Source organism: Eptesicus fuscus, chromosome 12 (genome assembly GCF_027574615.1).
Source record: "Eptesicus fuscus isolate TK198812 chromosome 12, DD_ASM_mEF_20220401, whole genome shotgun sequence".
In the NCBI taxonomy this organism is placed as follows: Eukaryota; Metazoa; Chordata; class Mammalia; order Chiroptera; family Vespertilionidae; genus Eptesicus; species Eptesicus fuscus.
In genome coordinates, this window is record NC_072484.1 from 62,209,798 (window position 1) to 62,229,022 (window position 19,225).

The window sequence follows — 19,225 nt, forward strand, 5'->3', positions numbered from 1 at the left end:
AATTATTCCAAGAGTGTTACCTTTTTAATTTCTCTGGTCAGCATGCATCTTTCAATTCTCAAAACTGTAGATATGTCAATATGCTCCCTTGAAATGGAGTTAAGCCAAGTTGTGAAACTATCCACGGTTGCCAGAAAGAGCACCCAGGTAAATTTCAGAATATTAAATATCCTCTTGATGATATTATCTAGGAGGAAGAAAAAGAAACGCAATTTCAAAGGAACAAATGCCATCGCCCGTTTTGCCGTGGGAACACAGTGGTGTTTTACCAAATGCAGACCTGTCTGAGCCTCCCTGCCTCATGTGGAGTGGGCACGGACTGGGCGTGACGGGGTGTGGGGACCACTGCAGCATAGGAAGCCACCATCGTGCAAGCCCAGCGAGGACGGAGTTGTTAACCTTTGGTCAAAACAGCTGCCAGAACAGATTCCTACACTTTGGGTTAAAAGTAGAGACTGCCTTCCAAGATAGTTATGTTACTGACACAGGGATACGAACAGTATGTATTTACCCAGGTAACTGGGTCCTGAAATTCTTTTTCTATAAGTTTCTTCTTTTCTTAAGTAATAATAGTTGTTGGAAACAATTCTGTTGATTCAGTAAGAATGTGATACTTTCTACTGCAGTTGCATTCAGTTAAATCATTTAAAACGATTCTGTAGAGCTCAGTACGCATGCTAAGAGTATATATGTACACCACTGAAATATCACTATTCTTAATTCTACTGAGCTGTGCTAACCACAAAATATTGCACATGGGATCAACCCCCCTGAAACCAACAGAAGCTGTGAAATTCCTGATGGAATTGGGTTCTCTTCCTTATCTGTGCTGTGACTGGGGGTGCCTGGGAGAGCTGCCCAGTGGGATAAGCTCGGCTCCAGATTGCCACTGTGTCCCCAATGTGTCGCCATGCAGCATGCGCCTCGCCAGCCCTCAGAAAAGCCAACATGAACTTCCTGATCATGATCAGGTTTGAGGAGATTCCATAGCTGTGACCTAACTTTATTTTAGGTCTGAATCAAAATAAAAGAGGAACGATCCCATATTAACCATCTTGCTAGTTTGTTCCTGTAAGCCAATAAGTTCTCAACTAGTATACAAGGAATCCTTGAAGACATGCTACCAAATTTTGACCAATGTGTGCCTTTCTTTTAACTTGGCATTTAAAAATTTTAGTTTTTAACGATTTCAAAACCTTGATTACCATAAAGCAAATACTTAGTGAACATAACAATGAGTTAAGAATTGTCTTACTGTTTATTGAAAACAAACACCACCAATAAAAATCCAACTTGTATCTCACTCTTCACACACCAAATAAATAAATAAATAAAACCAGATTTAAGTGTCATAGTAAAACCTTAATGAATTTATAATTAATGATTATAGCCTAGCCCAGTGGTCGGCAAACTCATTATTCAACAGAGTGGCAAATCGTGGCTCGTGAGCCACAGTTTGCCGACCACTGGCCTAGCCTTTATGATCTTGTGCAGGGGCCAACCAACTTTTTTTCTGAACAAGGCCCAAGAGTAAATATTTTTGGCTTTCCAGGCCATCCTGTCTGTATTGCAATGAATCACTCTGCTATTGTCCTGTGTAAGCAGCTATAGACAATGAGTGAATTGTCTATGAATGGGAATGACTACGTTTCTAGTGAAACTTTATGTACAGATACTGAAATTTTAGTTTTATAATTTTCATATATCATGAAATACTCTCCTTTTTAATATTTTTTTCAACCATTAAAAATATAAAAATCATCCTTAGCTAACAAGCCTTATAAACACAGGTGGCAGGTATAGTTTCCTGACCTGGCGTCTAGTATAATCAGATATGACACTGTGTGACTCAAATCCTCTCCCTGTACTTTATTTCCCACACCACAGTGTGAATCAAAGTTTAACTTTGTAATGGTAAAAAATAAAAATTATTTGTGAATTGAGTGGCCTAGGAGGAAGGCAGATTTTCTCCCAAGTAAACATTTGCTCTTTTCAAAAGGAAAAACATCACAAGCAGCTTAGCTTTATGTGGGATGGCCCCCTGACAGAGTGGAGATGGGCAAGAGCGACAGAGAAGAGTTAAACAGTTCTACCTGCTGGAATACCAAGAACCTTGGAGTGGCCAGCTGGTCGCTAAAAAGAAAACTGGGAAAGGAGATGGGGGATGACTAAATGAGAAGGGCCTGGAGGGAAGGGGCCCGAGCCACAGGTGGCTGTGAAGCCAGGCCTCAGAGACACCAGCTGGTGAGAGATCTGCCCAGATGGGAACAGTGATCACTGACTTCCCCTTTGAAGTAGTGTCCTGCTATGCATGCTGTCACTGCCTCCCACTGTCCCCCCAAACCTTGGCAAAATTGTGTCACGCCTAACAGCTTTACATGGGGTGCACTTTAGGAAGTAGGGACATGAGAGAGTAGTTTCAATTAAAGAAAGAAGCCCAGGGAGGAAGCAGCTGCTTCGTGAAGCTGAATGGAGTTGAGTTGGTACAGATTCCACAGGTGAGCAATTCTGAACCAGAGAGACCTGGGAACCCTGGAGACATCTACAATTCTCTTTCCACCCCACACTCCTGTTTCTGTTTTGATCTTGACCAAGGCATGCAATTCCCGCCGTAGTTTGGATAGAACCTCTAGCCATTTGACCCCTAGAGGCTGGAAGACTTGAAGTTAGTTACAACTATTAAGAAACGTTAGCAACATCTTATATTTTTGACAACTTATTTTTTTCTCATATTCACAGTTATTTCCCTAGAGGTGGTAAAGATAAATATAATTATTCCACAGTTTTGCTTATGGTGGTCTTGATGTTAAAACTAAAATCGCTGTGTTGGAGACATGTATAACATGCACTTTATAAACTTGGGTAATCACTAACTAACGTGAAATTGGGATTTTTATTGTTTCTTATTTTTTTAATGATAGAGGCAATAGGACATAGTCATTAAGAGCACAAACTCTGGGTTCGGACTTCTTGGGTTCAAACCTTAACTCTACCTCTTAGTGGCTATGTAGCCTTTGAAAAGTTACTCTTTCTCTGCCTCAGTTTCTTAACTGTTAAATGGGGAAGAGGGTCTTTGCCAGGGTTAAACAAGTTAATTTGTCTAAAGCCCTCAGAAAAGTGCCTGGCAAAGATGTAAAATCTAAGGGGTTAGCTATTATTATTGTATAAGGCTTTGTAGCAATAATAGAAGATATGGGTTCACATACATGTGAATAAAATGATCTGGAAATGGAGGCCAGGTTTAAGAATTGTGCAAGAGGGTATTACTAGTATACAGAGCGCCTTTGAGAAGTCTCATTTTGAACCAGCAGATGGCATCCTTGGATGTATTTGTATCCAGAGTAGAGAGCCTGGAAACCTTGCCTGCTGGTAATGTACATAGGAAACAGCATTTTTATAGCACTGAAGAGGCATTTGAGTTTGTTTCATTTGGAGAATTTTGTTTTGTTTTGTTTTTCCTGCATGGAGAAATCTTCCTCCCAGTCCCACACTATGCAAAACCCAAATGATACTATGATGGGGCTGGGAGTTAGAAGACAGGGATTCTGTCCTTGACTGTAGCTCTGAAATCCTGGGTAAACTCATTAGGACTTTTGGTTTTCCCCCATAAAATGAGGAGTTGGCCCAAGTTTTCAGAGTACCTCTCATCTCCCCAATTCTCCTTACCTCTTAACTCCTTCTTTGTATAGTCTTTAAAATTAATTGCCAATATTTTTTGTTCCTCTATTCTGGTGGTTTCTATGGGGCATTTGTCATTTGTTTCCCCACACCACCTTTCATGGGTACTTGGATAAAAGAATTTACAAACTGACTGTGATTAATCCAACAGTGCAAGGAGCAGATCTACTTTTAGGACTCACTTTGCAATTTCACAAGAGATGAGATTCCAAAGGACACCAATTATTTAGTCATAGTCCACAAACAGTATTTGATTAATTATTTGTAGGCAGCCTTTCATTACATAAACATTGGGCAAGTAACAGTTTCACATTTCTCCCTGGTCATATGTGTCTTTATTGTATTACCTGGTCCGTCCGATTTCTTTTTGACTGGCTCATCCTCTTGGTCTTCCCACTCCACAGGACCTGTTGAGTGTGTTCAATTAACACGAGTTAGATTCAGTTAGGGTATATTAAATGCCAACCTACTCTTCTGGAATAAAATAAATCTTAAAAATTAAATTTCAGATACTTTGCCTATTTTAAGAGTTTCTGGGGAAAAGTTGCAAGAATTCATATCACCCCGAACAAAAATCACGGATACCAAGAAAATATAATATAGTCAGTCTTATTAGCTAGGAAAATTCAAATAAAAATGAAAGCCTTTCATCATCCCGGAGAAAGACAAAAACATAGAAAGAGTAATACATCATGGGGGATAAAGCTACAGGGAAGTGCACGCTTCTGCTCACGGGAGTAAATTACTGAACCGGTTTCAGAAAATACCTATTAAAGCAAAAAAAAAAAAAAAAACAAGACACATCATCTAACCCAGTAATCCCACTTTGGCTAATGTATTCTGTGGAAAGTGCATGTTCTTCCTGACCTTTTGCTATCCATTTAAATACACAGACACGTCCGACTATATACGGAGTTTTGTACAGGGATGTCTATGATAGTACTGTTTATTGCAGCAGAAATCTGGAAGCAAACTTTTGTCCATTAGTGATGTAATAGTTGAATAAATTATGCATATCCATATCACAGAATATTCTACAGCTATTAAAAAAGGAGGATATGGATTTGTGATTACTTAATTGGAGAAATGGTCACAATACATTACGAATGAACATAGAAGAGCAGTTTGTATGGCATGAGCTCACTTTTGGAAAACAACGGAAACCGTGCCTGCATACACATGTGCAGGCCCCTGAGAAAGGCGTGGGAGTGAACACAACATGTTGTGAAGATTTGGTAGCTCAGTAGATAGGTATCCAGGGCAGACTGTGCATTTATCTCTTGACTGATGTCTTGTTACATCAGCTCTGTCTTAATTTTGTCTTATTAAACTAAGAAAGTAAAATAAAATTAAATCTACTACGAGGTAGCAGGGGGCAGAATGGTAAAAAAGGAGAGAGGTGTTTCTATTTAGAGCTCCATTAAAAATTATGTTTTTTTCTTTATTTTTAAATATATTTTTAATTTCACAAAGAATTTATCTATATAGTTTCTCTGTAAAGCACAAACATTTAAGAATTTAGATAAGCCTAAAATTCCCTTTAATCACAACACTTAATCTCATTCTCTCCACGCCTCCCCCAGAAGCAAGCGCTGTTATTAATTTTCTAAGTATTCTTCCTGATCTTTCTCTTGCATTTACACACTATTATACGCACCCATTAAAATGCAAAGTATTATGTTGAGGTTTCCTTTGTTTCATAAATGGTTGCATGATCTGTATGCCATTTTGTTGCAACATAATGCTTTTCATTTAACAATATTTGTCAGGAACTGCTCTCCAAATCAGTTCAAAGTAATCCATCTCATTTTTTAAACTACTGAAGAATATTCCATTATAAAATGATAACATAATTTACTTGGATCTCCTTCTTTATGTGGGCATTTAAGATGTTTCTAAATGTTTGTTATTAACAAGTAATGTTTGATGAATACTCTTAGACAGGTGTCCTTGTGCACATGTGCAAATCCTGCTTCAGGTTACGCCACACACCTAGAAGTGGGACTGATCTCTAGTAGTACATTTAAAATTTCCTCAGATATTGGCACATCGCTCTTCCAAGTGGATGGACAACTTTACAAAAGCATTTAACTTCCCACTAGTTCCAGTGTTATCAAATGTTTAGGTTCTTGCCAATCCCATAGGTAAAAACCCAAAATATCAAAACACTTAGTTTGTGTTTCTCATGTTACTAGTGAAGCCGAGCTCCTTTTAAAGCGCCATTTCACTTTTTTGATTTGTGAATTGTTTTCATATTTGTTGATCCACTGGGTTGAACTTTCCTTTTACTGCTATTTTGGAATTCTTATTATATTAAAATGCTTATCTTCAGTCTGATTTATATAATGAAAATGTTTTTCCTGAGTGCTCCCACTGCACTTTACCTTTGCTATTGGTGTGTTTTGTTGTGGTTTGAAATTCCCCGCCCCCCCCCACCCCCCGCCCTTAGAAATGTGTTTCTTTCATATGCCTTCAAATGCAGCAGTTTAATGTTGAATATGGCACTGGTAGTTATGTTCCATTTTTGGTTCATCTTTATTATTAGTTTTTTTCCAAGAACAGCTTTTAACTTATTGATAAGGCCTTGTTTTATATTTATTTTCTATAACTTAATATCTCCCTCAAAATGAACTTTTTTCTTTCTCCAGACTTCCTTTGGGTTTATTTTGCCTCTCTCCCCCATTTTATAAATGTATCTTAACTTAAATTCATGTTTTTGTTTCTTCCAAGTGTCAAACACAAGCAATTAAGAACAAGTACAAATCTTTGCACTCTTTGGAATTTAAGAATTTGATTTCTCCAAAGATTCTGTCCTTTGCAGTTCCTCTGTTGTATTCAAGGCCACGGAAGCGGAGAGTGTGGCTGGAGCTGCACCCCAGGACACTCACCCTCCCCGGATCCTTTCCTCTTTCTTTTCTGTTCTTCTCTTGCAGACATTTTTTTCTCTCTGCGCCTCTGTCGGAGTGCTGTTTTAGGGTCAGTAATCCAGGCTTGATAAACAAACTGAAGGGAGAAAGTTCAATTATTTTCTGGCTTTTTAATAATTTAATTAAAAGAAAAGAGACCAACACCAAACTTCCTGACTTTTGGAAACATTTTTTTTTTATCCCAACACAAACTAAATACCATCTCCAATATCCTTTCTTCTCCCACCTCCGTATTCTTTCATATGCTGAGCTGACCTGCGCTATTTTCATTATCATGAAATAATAGATGGAAACAGATTTGTAGGAATATATTTCATTTGGCATCACAGACAATCATGAGAAACTTTGGGTATATACAAACCAGCATTTTCCCCAGCTCCCCATGTACTACCACCATTTGTGATTCTTAACTATTGATCTTTCCCATTACACACAATGGAATAAACTGGAGGCCTCACTAAGTATCAATAGAGCAATGTTCTCCCATCATAAATAAACTCTGAGTAAAAAAAACAAAATAGCATCTTTTACTGGCTTACGTTGGGAAACAGTTTTGCACATTTGATACCTTCCCTTGTGAATAACAGCTATTACCAGCAACTTGAGAAAGGGCTTTGCAAATTGATTAGTATTTGGAGAGGAAAAATACTGTGATATTAAGATTAAGAAGTTATTGCAGATGGTATGGAAGGAAAACTTCAGCTTTTGGTTGCCTTTTGTCTTTTTCATTCAAGAGCTGAAAATAGTTGCAATAGTATATTATTATAACCGATAACCATGGAAGACCCATGATGAACAGCCCGCCCGCCGAGAGTCATGCAGAAGGAACAAAAAGGAAACCTTGATATACGAGCCAAGCAAGCATGCGCCTCATGCACCCGCAGACACCCCTGGGTCTCAGGGAAGCTGGGTTTTCTGCTCTCGTCAGAGAGTTAAAGGAATATTTTGCAGGGTCACTTGTAGACCCAGGAACTTTCATACATCAATTTATTGTATGGAATGTTCAGATTTCTGGGATCTTTGAAAAGCACTGTTTAAGGAAACCATGGGCACTATGTTGCCAGTAAAATTTAAGACATATCTGTAGTACTATCAACAACAAAAATATATTTAAAAAATTTAAGAGGGAGTCAATGTTTCCACATATGGAGATGTAAAGGTCATAGGTTATTAAGAACATTACTTCTCACTGGTAGAAATCTGAATCTTAAGGGCAACTAATGTAAATATATTATTATTTTTTATTTCTGAATAAAAAACCCAGGAGGCAAAAAAATAAAAATAAAAAAAATCCTATTTTATGCCCCAAATATTTTTAAGAATGAGATAAGCTGAAATTTGAAGAAGAAGGATCAAATAAAGAAATTTATGGTGGATGTTTATTTAGCATGTTAATTGGGAAGTCTAGCAAGAATATTTCATTAATAAGCGAACTTGCTTCCGCAAAACATTGATTCTTTTGAAAAATCTATTCTGCTAAATGTAAATAAAATTTCAAGCTTAAGAGTAAAATATGGTGACGTTTTATTTTAAAAAGTTATCAGAATACTGTTTCTAGAGAATGCAAGAATCCCAAAAATAAAAAATAAAAAAATTCAGGATTTGCGAATGTAATAAGTGCACAACTGGAAACATTTTTCTTCTCTGAAGAAAATGAAACCTTTCGGCTGGAGGGTGAGAAGAAGAGGAGGTGCTTCGATTCGATTGAAGAGGTCTTAGGGAAATGGTGAGGATCATTGAAATTTGACTGTATTTAAAGGGAACTCCTGGTTCTACATATGACACCTAAATGATTAAGTCTTTCCGTTTTTTCTTATTGTAATAAGAATTTAGATAATGCAAATACGAGGGACGAAGGGAGGGGGAAAGAACCATATGACACTCCTTATTTGTAGGTAAATTCTCTTAATGCTGGTATTTAGAAATACAAACATTTTAGAGTTCCAGGGACATCTGACAGAGTGTCAGTTTCACTTAAGTTCAACTGTGTCAGGAAAAAGTTGATAATGAAGGTGAAGGAGGAAACATCCCATTTCTTACTGAGTCAAGAAATGGAACTTTCTTACTGAAACTTCTCAATTCTTACTTGGTGGCTGTAGCTACCATCCATTTGATGGGTCTCCCTAGGGAATCAGACCTGAGTACCACTCACCATAAGTAGAAAGTGCATGGAAATGTATTTATTGACCTCTGGCTTCTCCAAATTGCACTGCCACTGTATTCCCAACTTTTTCTTACATTTTTCTTAAATTTTATCATATATTATTAAGGAAAATGGAATTCATTTTATAGAACACTTATTATATAAAAAAGAATTTAATCTTTAAAATAGGAGAGAACTTCATTGACATAAAAGATCCTTAACTGGAACTGGTTAAATTTCATAAACTGTCCTTTAATTCAGGTGTGGTCCAGGACTTTCTTTATGTTGTCTGTAAGAAGATATTTTTAAATAGTAAGATTTTTTAAAAAATAGTAAGATAGTTACTTTGTAATCTTTCACAGAAATTGTTTTACATGGATGGAGAGACTCACAGAAGAGAGAAGAAAGAATCCTAGGGAAGTGGCAACGGTGAATATTAAACTAATAGGCAGGGACCTAGAGTAGATACTGCTACTCAAGGTGGTCCAGCTGCTTGCGCTTCACCCAGGAGTTTGAGAGAAATAGAGAATTTCAGATCCCCCCTCCCCCCGCAAGACCAGCTGAATTTAAATAACCTGCATTTAAATAAGATCCTCAAGTAAACTGTGAGAAACACCGGTCTTGGTCATTATCCAAATCATTTGCTTAACATTGAGGAGCATAAAGACCTAAGCGTTTTAGTGCTTGCCTCAGATAGTCAGGAGAAACAGCTTTCTTTCAAGTACAACAAGAGTAACTCACTGCCTATGATTTTCAGTGATGAAGTAATAACTGTTCATATTCAGCATAGGTAGCTGGATATGAACAGTTATTCAGCTCAGTACCTGGGAAGGAGCAGCTGCACAGACTGCACACGGCAGCACCGTCTAGGGAGGAGGTGCGCTGAATTCCCAATGAGAAATGGAAAATGATGTCCAATTTAGGAAGATGGAGAATTGACAGGAAGCCAGGAAGGAGGTGGAGCAAACTGAATCTTTTATTAGCTTCCTCGTAATTTAACCAGCTTTCTGAGAAAAATTATACTTCTCACACATCGTAACTGATGCATGCAACCAGATATGACCCTTTCCAAGTGAGATGTGACTTAGACAAAACTACAAAAAGGACAGAAATAGATGTATATCTGCATTTTCTCTTCCTATTTTTCGATAGGCTCTGGTGTCAATGGAAAAACAAGAATCAAATAATATGAAATTTGGCTTCTCAGAACTCTTACCGGAAAACTTTGTCTAACATTTTAAATTCTTAGAATTCCTTCATTGCTCGATCTATAGAACAGGGAAAATGCAGATGTAGCAACAAGGGTCTGCTTGTCTAAAGATCTACAGAGCAGAGGTTCACACACCACACACCAGTAAAACATCAAATACCTTTGCAGCTCTGATTAAATACTGAAGAATAGTTTTGGGAAGTTTAATGACAGACTTTGGCAAGGCTAAAATGGCTGATGCAAACTTCCCAATAGCTCTCTACAAAGAAGGACAAAGCAAGAGTAATTAGTAGAAAAAAACCAAAAACTAATAATTTAATATATGATGTCAGCATGAGTTTGTCTCTACAATTACATCAACTAGGTTCAAATGTGCCAGTCATTGAAGCTAGAATAAAAGTGTGCTTATGTTAGAAAGAAAGAAGATAGTCAAACGTTGCACATAATCCATGAAAATAGTGAAGACGACCCCGGTCTCTCCTTTGCTGCATAATGAGTTAGAACAAGAGTCATTAGATCAAAAATAAACAAGTCAAGTCGTTAGTATTTGACAAGCTAGCTGCACACATGCACACAGACACGGTTATCTGGAAACACACGAGGTTAGCAATGGGGCCAGTGCGAAAGCATCAGAGCAAGGTGTCTCCGTGAATAATTTAGCTCTTCAGTGTCATTGGGAAAATGGGTGGATGTAACCTGCCAGCTTGAGAAGACCTGGCCAGCAAACTGACACTAGCCTCTTCAAGGACACAACATGTAATCCTAGGTGCCTGTAGTATAACCAATGAAAATTAACTCGTAATATGTGGCTCTTTCCTAAAATCTATATACAATCTATATACATATAAATATACATCAAGCTTTCGTTCCATATGTAACTCTTCCGACAAATCATCATGTTTAGGTAGCACTGATTATACATTCGCTGAGTACACTATACTTAGGCTAATGAGTTATACAACTGAGAATGGTACAGTAAGTTCTGGGGAGAAAAAGGCAGTTAAGTTGGAAAAATCAGAGCTGTGCTAGATACTTTTATTGTTTCAATAACTTCTCAAATCTTTAGCAATACAAGTAAAACTGACTTTCAAAACAAAGCAGTATTTAAATGACCATTTGTTTTAAAACAAAGCATGATCAACTATTCTACATATCGAAATATAAGTCCACTCAAGTAATCCAAAGCAAGGACAGAGAAGTCTTCTTCACCTGCCACTTGTGACAGAAAAATAAAGTTCACCTAAGGAAGTTGAATGTTTTTGTTGGTAGCATCAGAAACATGTTGGACACAAGTGAATGAAGACCCGACTGGAACAGTATTCTTGTGTAGTAGAAACTATGGCAATGCTGAGAGCAAGCAGCATTAGTTTAATGAGGAATAAACAATTTCAGATGTAGGTCAGAAGCTTCTGGGGGCTCTAACACATATGAACATGGCAGAAGTCTAGGCTTTTAGGCACGATCTGTCACAAAAACAATAACTCAATTAGCAAACACCATGATTTCCCAAATCCCATAATTACCTGGAAAGCTGATTTTCTTGGAGGTTCTTCATCTTCCTTTTTTAATTCTTCCTCTTCCTCCTCTTCACTATCCGTTTCAAACAAATAATAGTCTCCACTCCTGACCACTAAGCAAAACAAAATATTTACTTACTTCTTGAAAGAGATACAAGATAGTCAGGGGATTATTAATGCAATGCCCCCCAAAGATACACATAAATTGCCCATAAAAGTACCACAGCGAGAGACATTGGTAGAGAGGAAAAAAACAAGAGATGAAGAGGATTCATTCTGGGCTATGCTATGTGTTGTTGGCATGACTGGGTCTACAGAGCATGAAGGCCTTGTCTGTGCCATGTAAGAGAATTGGCCACTACTGGGTTGATCTGGTATTTTCTTCCTTCTTCATTGTAAATGTTATACAAATGTATCAGATCAACTCTGCAGCAACCAGTTTTGTTACCAAGATGACCAAAATAACTGAAAACTATTTCGCAATTCAGCAATTCTGGTCCTTTAGACAAGGCTGAAGTAAAGTGGAAGGCTTGGTGTTGTCTGAATGGGTCCAAACTGTTGTAGAAAACCAATCAGGAAGATTCAGGACCAGGAATCCGTGTCACCAATCTTCTACTTCACTTTATACTGTGCAGACCTGGCTTCCCCACACGTCACACAAGGGACACAAATATGGCAAGACATTTGAAAGAGTGGATTTTTAAAAAAATAACACATTGCCATGAGGAAGAAATGGGTGGGCAACATTTAAAAAAAAAGAACAGAACCACAATAATGCCCCCACCAACACTCTGGCTGTTTCTACACGGAGCATGGGACAGACTGAGGCACGGCAGACATGGTCCGTACAGTTTAGTGCTGTTAGACTTCTGGTCAACCAGGAACTCCCCAGTCACTTACTGAAATCTGAGGAGACCTGTACTGAGCATAAGACACCAAGCACAAACAGTATAGATCATCCTTGCCTTGCTTAATACTTTCCCTGCAAGAACATATTGCTGTGCTAAGAGTTAGGATTAGAGAGAGCGAAGATGTCCAGAGATTTATAGAAATTTGAGGATCACATTTTTATCAGTTTGATCATTATTTTAAATTTATCAGAGAAAAGAGACCCAGCATATATATTTCTGATGCTACAAGAACTGTACCATCATTGCAGGAAAACATTAATACTTTCAAGTTATGTTCATGTTTTCAAATGCTGAGTTTCCTTTTGGATAACATAACACGATGTGTCCAGTTATATTTTGGACTTAAACATTGCAAGGTAATGGAAAACCTTGGCTTGTTTAAAATTAGTTGCTTGAATATCACTAACATGGTCAAAAGGTAAATAATTTTGCCCATGATTTCAGACGTATCTGAGGCCTCCATCCATGAAGACGCAGAGGGAATGAATTGGGCCTTATATCCTTGAACAGAAGCACTGTGATTTGTTATTTTTATTTTGAAGAAATAACCAGGCCCAGCGTACTGGGTCCAGGCCTGAGGAAATAAATGCAATATAACATAAGGTAAGAGTAAGCAAGAACAAACCAAAGTTACAGCATTACGTTTGACAGTGAGAAGACCATTAAAGTAATGCCTTCATGTAAGCTCAGAGATTTGCAGGAAACGTTACATGGACTGTACGTCACATGGTCATTTGGTAAAAACAGAGTATCAGATTGAGCATTTTACCCTCATTATAGTCTCTAAAATCAACAGTAGCTTAAATTGTATTCAATCATACCTTCTATAACTTTTAGCCATGGGAACACTGTGAGCGCAAGCCGTTTTCACCTCAAGTAGTCATAGCATTGATTTTGTAATTTGAAAAACTACCAATTTGTATGTGAGAGGTAGAATAAACACATTACAAAAAGAAAAATGTTAAATATTTTCTATTCTTTACAAAATGTTATTGACATAAAACTAGGAAAATAACAGAGAATATTTTCTTCAGTGTTATCTATTAATAATGAGTAGAGCTCTTATATATGCCTTTGTTAGTTTGGATAGAGATCCTGCCTCCAGCCTGTGTCCATATATGTATTATGAATGCTGATGTTATTACTGAACAACTAAGCATGAAAATAAATTTAAAAATCCCAGCCCCCAAAAATGGGCCCTTTATTTCAGATATTCAAATATAAAATGAGGCTTGGCATTGACTTAGACAGTATTAAAGTGACAAGAAGACACACTACACTGAAATGGAAGGTATCATTGAACAGCAATGATGCAATCGCATGTGTGCACATAGGTATGGAAGTGGGAAATTTGTCACCTGCAATCTATGTTAAGATCTTGAATGCTTACCAATAATATGAACAACACAACAACATTATTATTATACTGCCAATGGATTTACACAAGGGTATTCCAACTACATTTATTTTTATGCTTGACACCACTAAGAATATCTACTTGGAAGCCCAGTGACTTTTAGAGAAATAAGAGCTTTTAATAAAGTTCTTCCAGATCTGAAGATACATTTTGGAGCATGTCATAATCTATAAAATAAATCACATGTTCATTCTTTTCCTTTCAAAAGCTTGTAAAGAAAATATATTTTGTAGAAAAAATTTAACACCATGCTCAGAATCTGATTCCAACCTATGAATAGCACACATTCATGCATTATTGCATCATAAGGTATTGTAACGAGGCACATTTAGTTTAATACCAGTCTTTAAGAACTTGATATAATGAGGGTGAAATGAATCAGAAAAGTCTAAAGACCATACTCTTCATAGGAAGTTCTTTAAATTATTCCCATCTTGTAAGATCATTATCAAAGACCATATCCAAATCCTTCCAAAATGCAATGTTTAGATGAGAAAGGAAACATAACCACAATGATTGTAATGGGAATTTACCCCATCTGAAAAAAACAAAACATTTAGTATGACACAATTTTGAAATGGATAGGTCTCTTTAAACTAGCAAAGAACCCTTTAAAAACAGAAAGATAGGCATAGTTTACTTGTGACTTGATAGAAATGGGCATACAGTGCAATGCATTGTTAGATTATCAGCATGACTAACGTCAATGGGCAGTAAATTAGAGTCACAGAGAATTTCACCTTGAATTTTGCCTTTTGACTTGGGCAGCAAATAAAATAAAACTCTTTCCAACAGATGGGTTTTATTTTTTCCTGCCACGATGCTAAAATTCAATATTTGGGATTAAATTTAATTACACCCACATATACTGAGCAAATTTTGAATACTGCTTTATTAAATTGGTTTACTGATTTAAAAACATATTTCTAGAATCAGAGGAGCTAATACCAGTGTCTTAGGTGACACTAGGAATTAAGTATGGGAAAAGATTCTGATCAATTTGATTTTCTAGTGATTCTACATATCCCACTAGTAGAGTCCCTCCAATCATCATGTGATGTTATGGGCCTTGGTGATATTCCTTGTCTGATTATATTAGCTACAGTTACTAAAACACAGAACAAGACATAAAGGACCGAAGATATTATAAGTAATTTTAAAAATAATTAATAATTACTTAATATTCTAATACATTTAAGGAGGCTGGATTCAAAGGGATCATTCCATTAAAATACCATTGGTCAATAGTGGGTGATAGTTCTTTTGCCAAGCAGAACAAATATAGCCGCAGAGTACCATAATTCTTCATTATATTTTTATGCTCAGGAGGGAAAAGCACTAATTCCATGTGGCTATCAAGTACTGCTTTTCAAAACTGTTTTCTGACTGCTCTTAACTGGTCCTGGCTGAGCTGCAGGTGCTCTGAGGCCACACGCTGGGAGCCTTTTTGAAACTAGGGAGGAGGCAGAACTAAAAAGTAAATTTATTTTAAGTTGTTCTCATTTTTATATTTAACAAAGTGTAAAAATTTCTCACATGCAAATAAAATCTAAGCTCTGGGAATGAGGGTAGGGGAGGCTCATTGGCATCCATGCCTAGATGGGTCTCAGACACTGTGAACATAATGATTATCCTTAAATCAGGGTCCCAGGAGGCACAGAAACTTATTATTTTTTTTTTACAGAGAGGAAGGGAGTGGGATAGAGTTAGAAACATCAATGAGAGAGAAAAACCGATCAGTTGCCTCCTGCACACCCGCTACTTGAGGATATGGCCACAACCAAGGTACATGCCCCTGACTGGAATCAAACCCGGGACACTTCAGTCCACAGGCCGACGCTTTATCCACTGAGCCAAACCGGTCAGGGCAGAAAGTTATTTTTATTAAGGATTTTAAGCCACAAAACAAATACACATCAGCAGGACTCTAGACCTCAGAAGTGGATAACACAGCAGTCAATGAATCTGTCCTTTCTGAGCCCATAAATGGTGATTGGGCTTGGCTTTCTTCAGCCAGCATGTAATCACTAATTTCTCTGGAAGATTTTGTATTCAGGCTCAGAGAGCCATTCAAAGCACAGTTTTTCTATACTCCGACCCCTTATCAAGTCACAAGGATCAAACCATGCATTAAAACACACAGGCCATGGGGACGCCTGAATTCTGGTCAAGGATATAAGGGTTAGAATTGACGAAATTGTAAGAGGATCGAGAAAACCTACTGGAAGCATGATCAACCCAAGGCCGCCACCACTGCTTTTTTTTGCCCTTGGCTTTCTGTTTGTCTGCTTCTCCTAAAATAAAATATGTCCAAATATTAATTCTTATAAAGTGAGAAAACAAATTTTGAAAACCACGCTTTAACAACTCAATTGTTAAAATCTAGATAAGTTGCAAAAGTACATCAGAGGTCAGGAAAAGGAACTATACAGAAACTGAAAAATTTACATGTATTAGCAATTGATTTCACAAGGTAAATACTGTGTTCTATTAGCATTATGCCACATTTCCATTTTCTTTTTAGTAACAGAAAAAAATGTCAAAATGCATTTCACACTAAATTTTCTGTCAAAAATGCATTTCACACTAAATTTTCTTTTGAATCAACAGAAAAAGCATCACTCAAAATTTATAACACAATTCAGTGGCAAATAATTTGTTAAAGCCATATGTTCCTATAGCCAGACATTTTTCTTGTGATTATTTGAATATATGGTTGAAAAAATATGTTTACTGGTGATTAATGGATACTATCATGCATTATTTCTTCATTCCCTCTAAATACAAAAGCATACAAACATTTATAAGAAAACCTTTTCAACTTTACTGGGTATAATATATCTATCATTAGGTATCATGAATACATTTAAATATAAATATCATTAAATGATATTTTAACTACCATTATTTAGACAACACATAAAATATGCATATATGCTTAGTTTTCATATAATATTCATAGAAATCAAAGATTATAGTAGATTGCATATCTGACATATCTTCCCTAAAGGAATAAATTAAGCAAATTTATGCCCACTTCCTTTAGAAACACATCTGTGAAACAGGAGGCAGGTTACATACGGATTTAAGTTGTCTTGCTGAAGAGAAGACTTGTCAAGTCATGGATTCATTAAATGTGTACTTCATCAAACAAATAAAGGTATCCCATTCACAATAGGAATGTAAAACTTGTTAAGTTAAAAAAATACATTAATAATATTGGCAAGATGAAAATTAACGTTATTTTGCAGCCCTACCCAATATCATGCTATTATTTAATGTCAAGGTACTTGGGCAAGAGGGAAATGTCTCTACATACTTTCGTCATCCTCTTCAGAGAGTTTTTGGATGTCTTGGCCTTCCCCTGACTCCTGGGTCAAGCTCAGCATCCTCTCCTTACCCTTTTTGTATTTCTGTTGCCTGGCCTTAATGCGATCCATCCTGAAAGATGCAAGAGCAGCAGCAATGCCAAGAACACGTCCGCAGTTATCCTACAGTCATACTTTGGGTTTACACTTTTATGTACATAGCTAAAGCATGAACAAAGTGGTCAATATTTTGGACTTGTGAATGGTTTCTTATTAGAAACAAGTATCTCCATTGTTTTTAATATACTTACGTTAATTTTTACTACACAGATGCAAGCCTTAATAATATGACTGATAATAATTATGCTAAAGTTTGATATGCAATACTTTATATCTACTTATACCTTGTAACATAGCTGTCTGCATGCAGCATATTATCCTATCCTAATATATAAAAAGCCAGGGGCCGTCACAACTGAAACAACCAGATGGATGACCGAACAGCAGGCTGTGTGGGGTGACCAGGCCGGCAGGGGGGTTAGTGAGGGAACAGGCTGCGTGGGGCAACCAGGACGGCAGGGGGGGCTGTTGGGGGTGACCAGGTCAGTGGGGTGGGGGGCAGTTGGGGGCAACCAGGCTGGCAGGGGGGCAGTTGGGGGCAACCAGGATGGCAGGGGAGGGCAGTAAGGGGTGACCAGGCCGGCAGGGGGGAGAGTTAGGGGCAACCAGGCCAGCAGGGGGGCAGTGGGGGGTGACCAGGCCGGCAGGGGGGGCAGTTGGAGGTGACCAGGCTGGCAGGGGGGTCAATTAGGGGTGATCAGGTTGGCAGGGGGCAGTTGGGGACAGTCAGGTAGGCTGGCAGGTGAGCAGTTAGGAGCCAGTGGTCCCAGATTGTGAGAGAGATGTCCTGGATTGAAGAGGGTGCAGGCTGGGCTGAGGGGACTCGCCCCCCCCATGCATGAATTTTGTGCACCTGGCCTCTAGTACTATATAATAAAAGCCTAATATGCTAAGTGTCTATTTGTTTGACCATTCAACCAGTCACTATGACACACACTGACCACCAGGGGGCAGATGCTCTGACTGGTTGGTTAGCTTGCTGCTGGGGTCTGGCCAATTGGGACTGGGTGAGACAGGCCAGACACCCCTTGGAGCCCTCCCGCGATCTCTCCCTGGCCCCAATCGTGCACCAGTGGGGTCCCTCAGCCTGGCCTATGGGGATTGGGCCAAAACCAGCTCTCTGACATCCCCTGAGAGGTCCCAGATTGCGAGAGGGTGCAGGCCAGGCTGAGGGACCACACCGGTGCACGAATCCATGCACCAGGCCTTTAGTGAAATATAAAGTTCTTTATTCTCCCAGGTTTTGCATTTTTAAATAATATCTATCTACCTTACATGGTTGTTGTGAACATCAAATGACAAAAATATGTGAATGTGAGAACTGTTGTAAATAGCAAGTCGCTCATAAAATGTTAATAAGTATTTTGTTAGATCATATGCCTCTTCTCTATTTCAAATCTAATCTCTTACTGGTTCTGGACAAATGTATTACTGCATCTTTAATTATTGACTTAGTACCTTTATTTTGTCTGCTTATTTAGGAATTCTATTTAGAAACGGCAATGTTGAACTCTATTTCCTAGATCTGCCCTCCTGAAATGTTTCATTGTTTAATTCAGTTTCTTAAAAATTCTGGATATATTGCTCAAGAACTGATTTAAGCACCATTTCTGCTTTGTGCAGCTAAAACATGTTCAGTTTGTCTTTTGCAATGATCACTGCCTTTATTCTGTTTTATTCTGACCTTCTATCACTTAAGCAAATGAAAAAATTCAGTGAAGTGAATTACAGTAACAGGCCTCATTATGGGAACACATTCTAAATTTGTTATTTATCTAGACCTGAGTTAGGTATTTAGAAACAACAATAGCGACAGTTACACTGAATCACACTATATAGCTCATATATGTGAGTGTAAAAATAACCATGCCATGGGATAAGTGTAATTTGTACTAGCAAATATTTTTGCATGAGTAAAAATGAGGTCAGAATGAAATGAACTGGTTTAAGCAAACTCAGGGAATTTTTATTGTGTGCTGAATTCTAGGCCATCA

General features: G+C 37.8%; 1 protein-coding gene across 3 annotated transcripts in view; it reads right to left on the bottom strand.

Moving 5' to 3' along the window:
- The window catches only part of PIEZO2 (piezo type mechanosensitive ion channel component 2), a 343,011-nt gene that overhangs the window by 38,066 nt on the left and 285,720 nt on the right, over nucleotides 1-19,225 (bottom strand). For 2 of the 3 annotated variants that reach the window (XM_054724315.1, XM_054724314.1), the window contains 6 exons: nucleotides 17,123-17,244; nucleotides 16,026-16,097; nucleotides 11,482-11,588; nucleotides 6,567-6,681; nucleotides 4,026-4,085; nucleotides 21-187 (listed from right to left, as the gene is read on the bottom strand). In XM_054724315.1, coding sequence (XP_054580290.1) covers nucleotides 21-187; nucleotides 4,026-4,085; nucleotides 6,567-6,681; nucleotides 11,482-11,588; nucleotides 16,026-16,097; nucleotides 17,123-17,244 — 643 coding nt within the window. Of the gene's footprint in view, nucleotides 1-20; nucleotides 188-4,025; nucleotides 4,086-6,566; nucleotides 6,682-10,118; nucleotides 10,218-11,481; nucleotides 11,589-16,025; nucleotides 16,098-17,122; nucleotides 17,245-19,225 lie in introns of all 3 variants that reach the window. The other variant, XM_054724313.1, reaches the window with a different exon arrangement.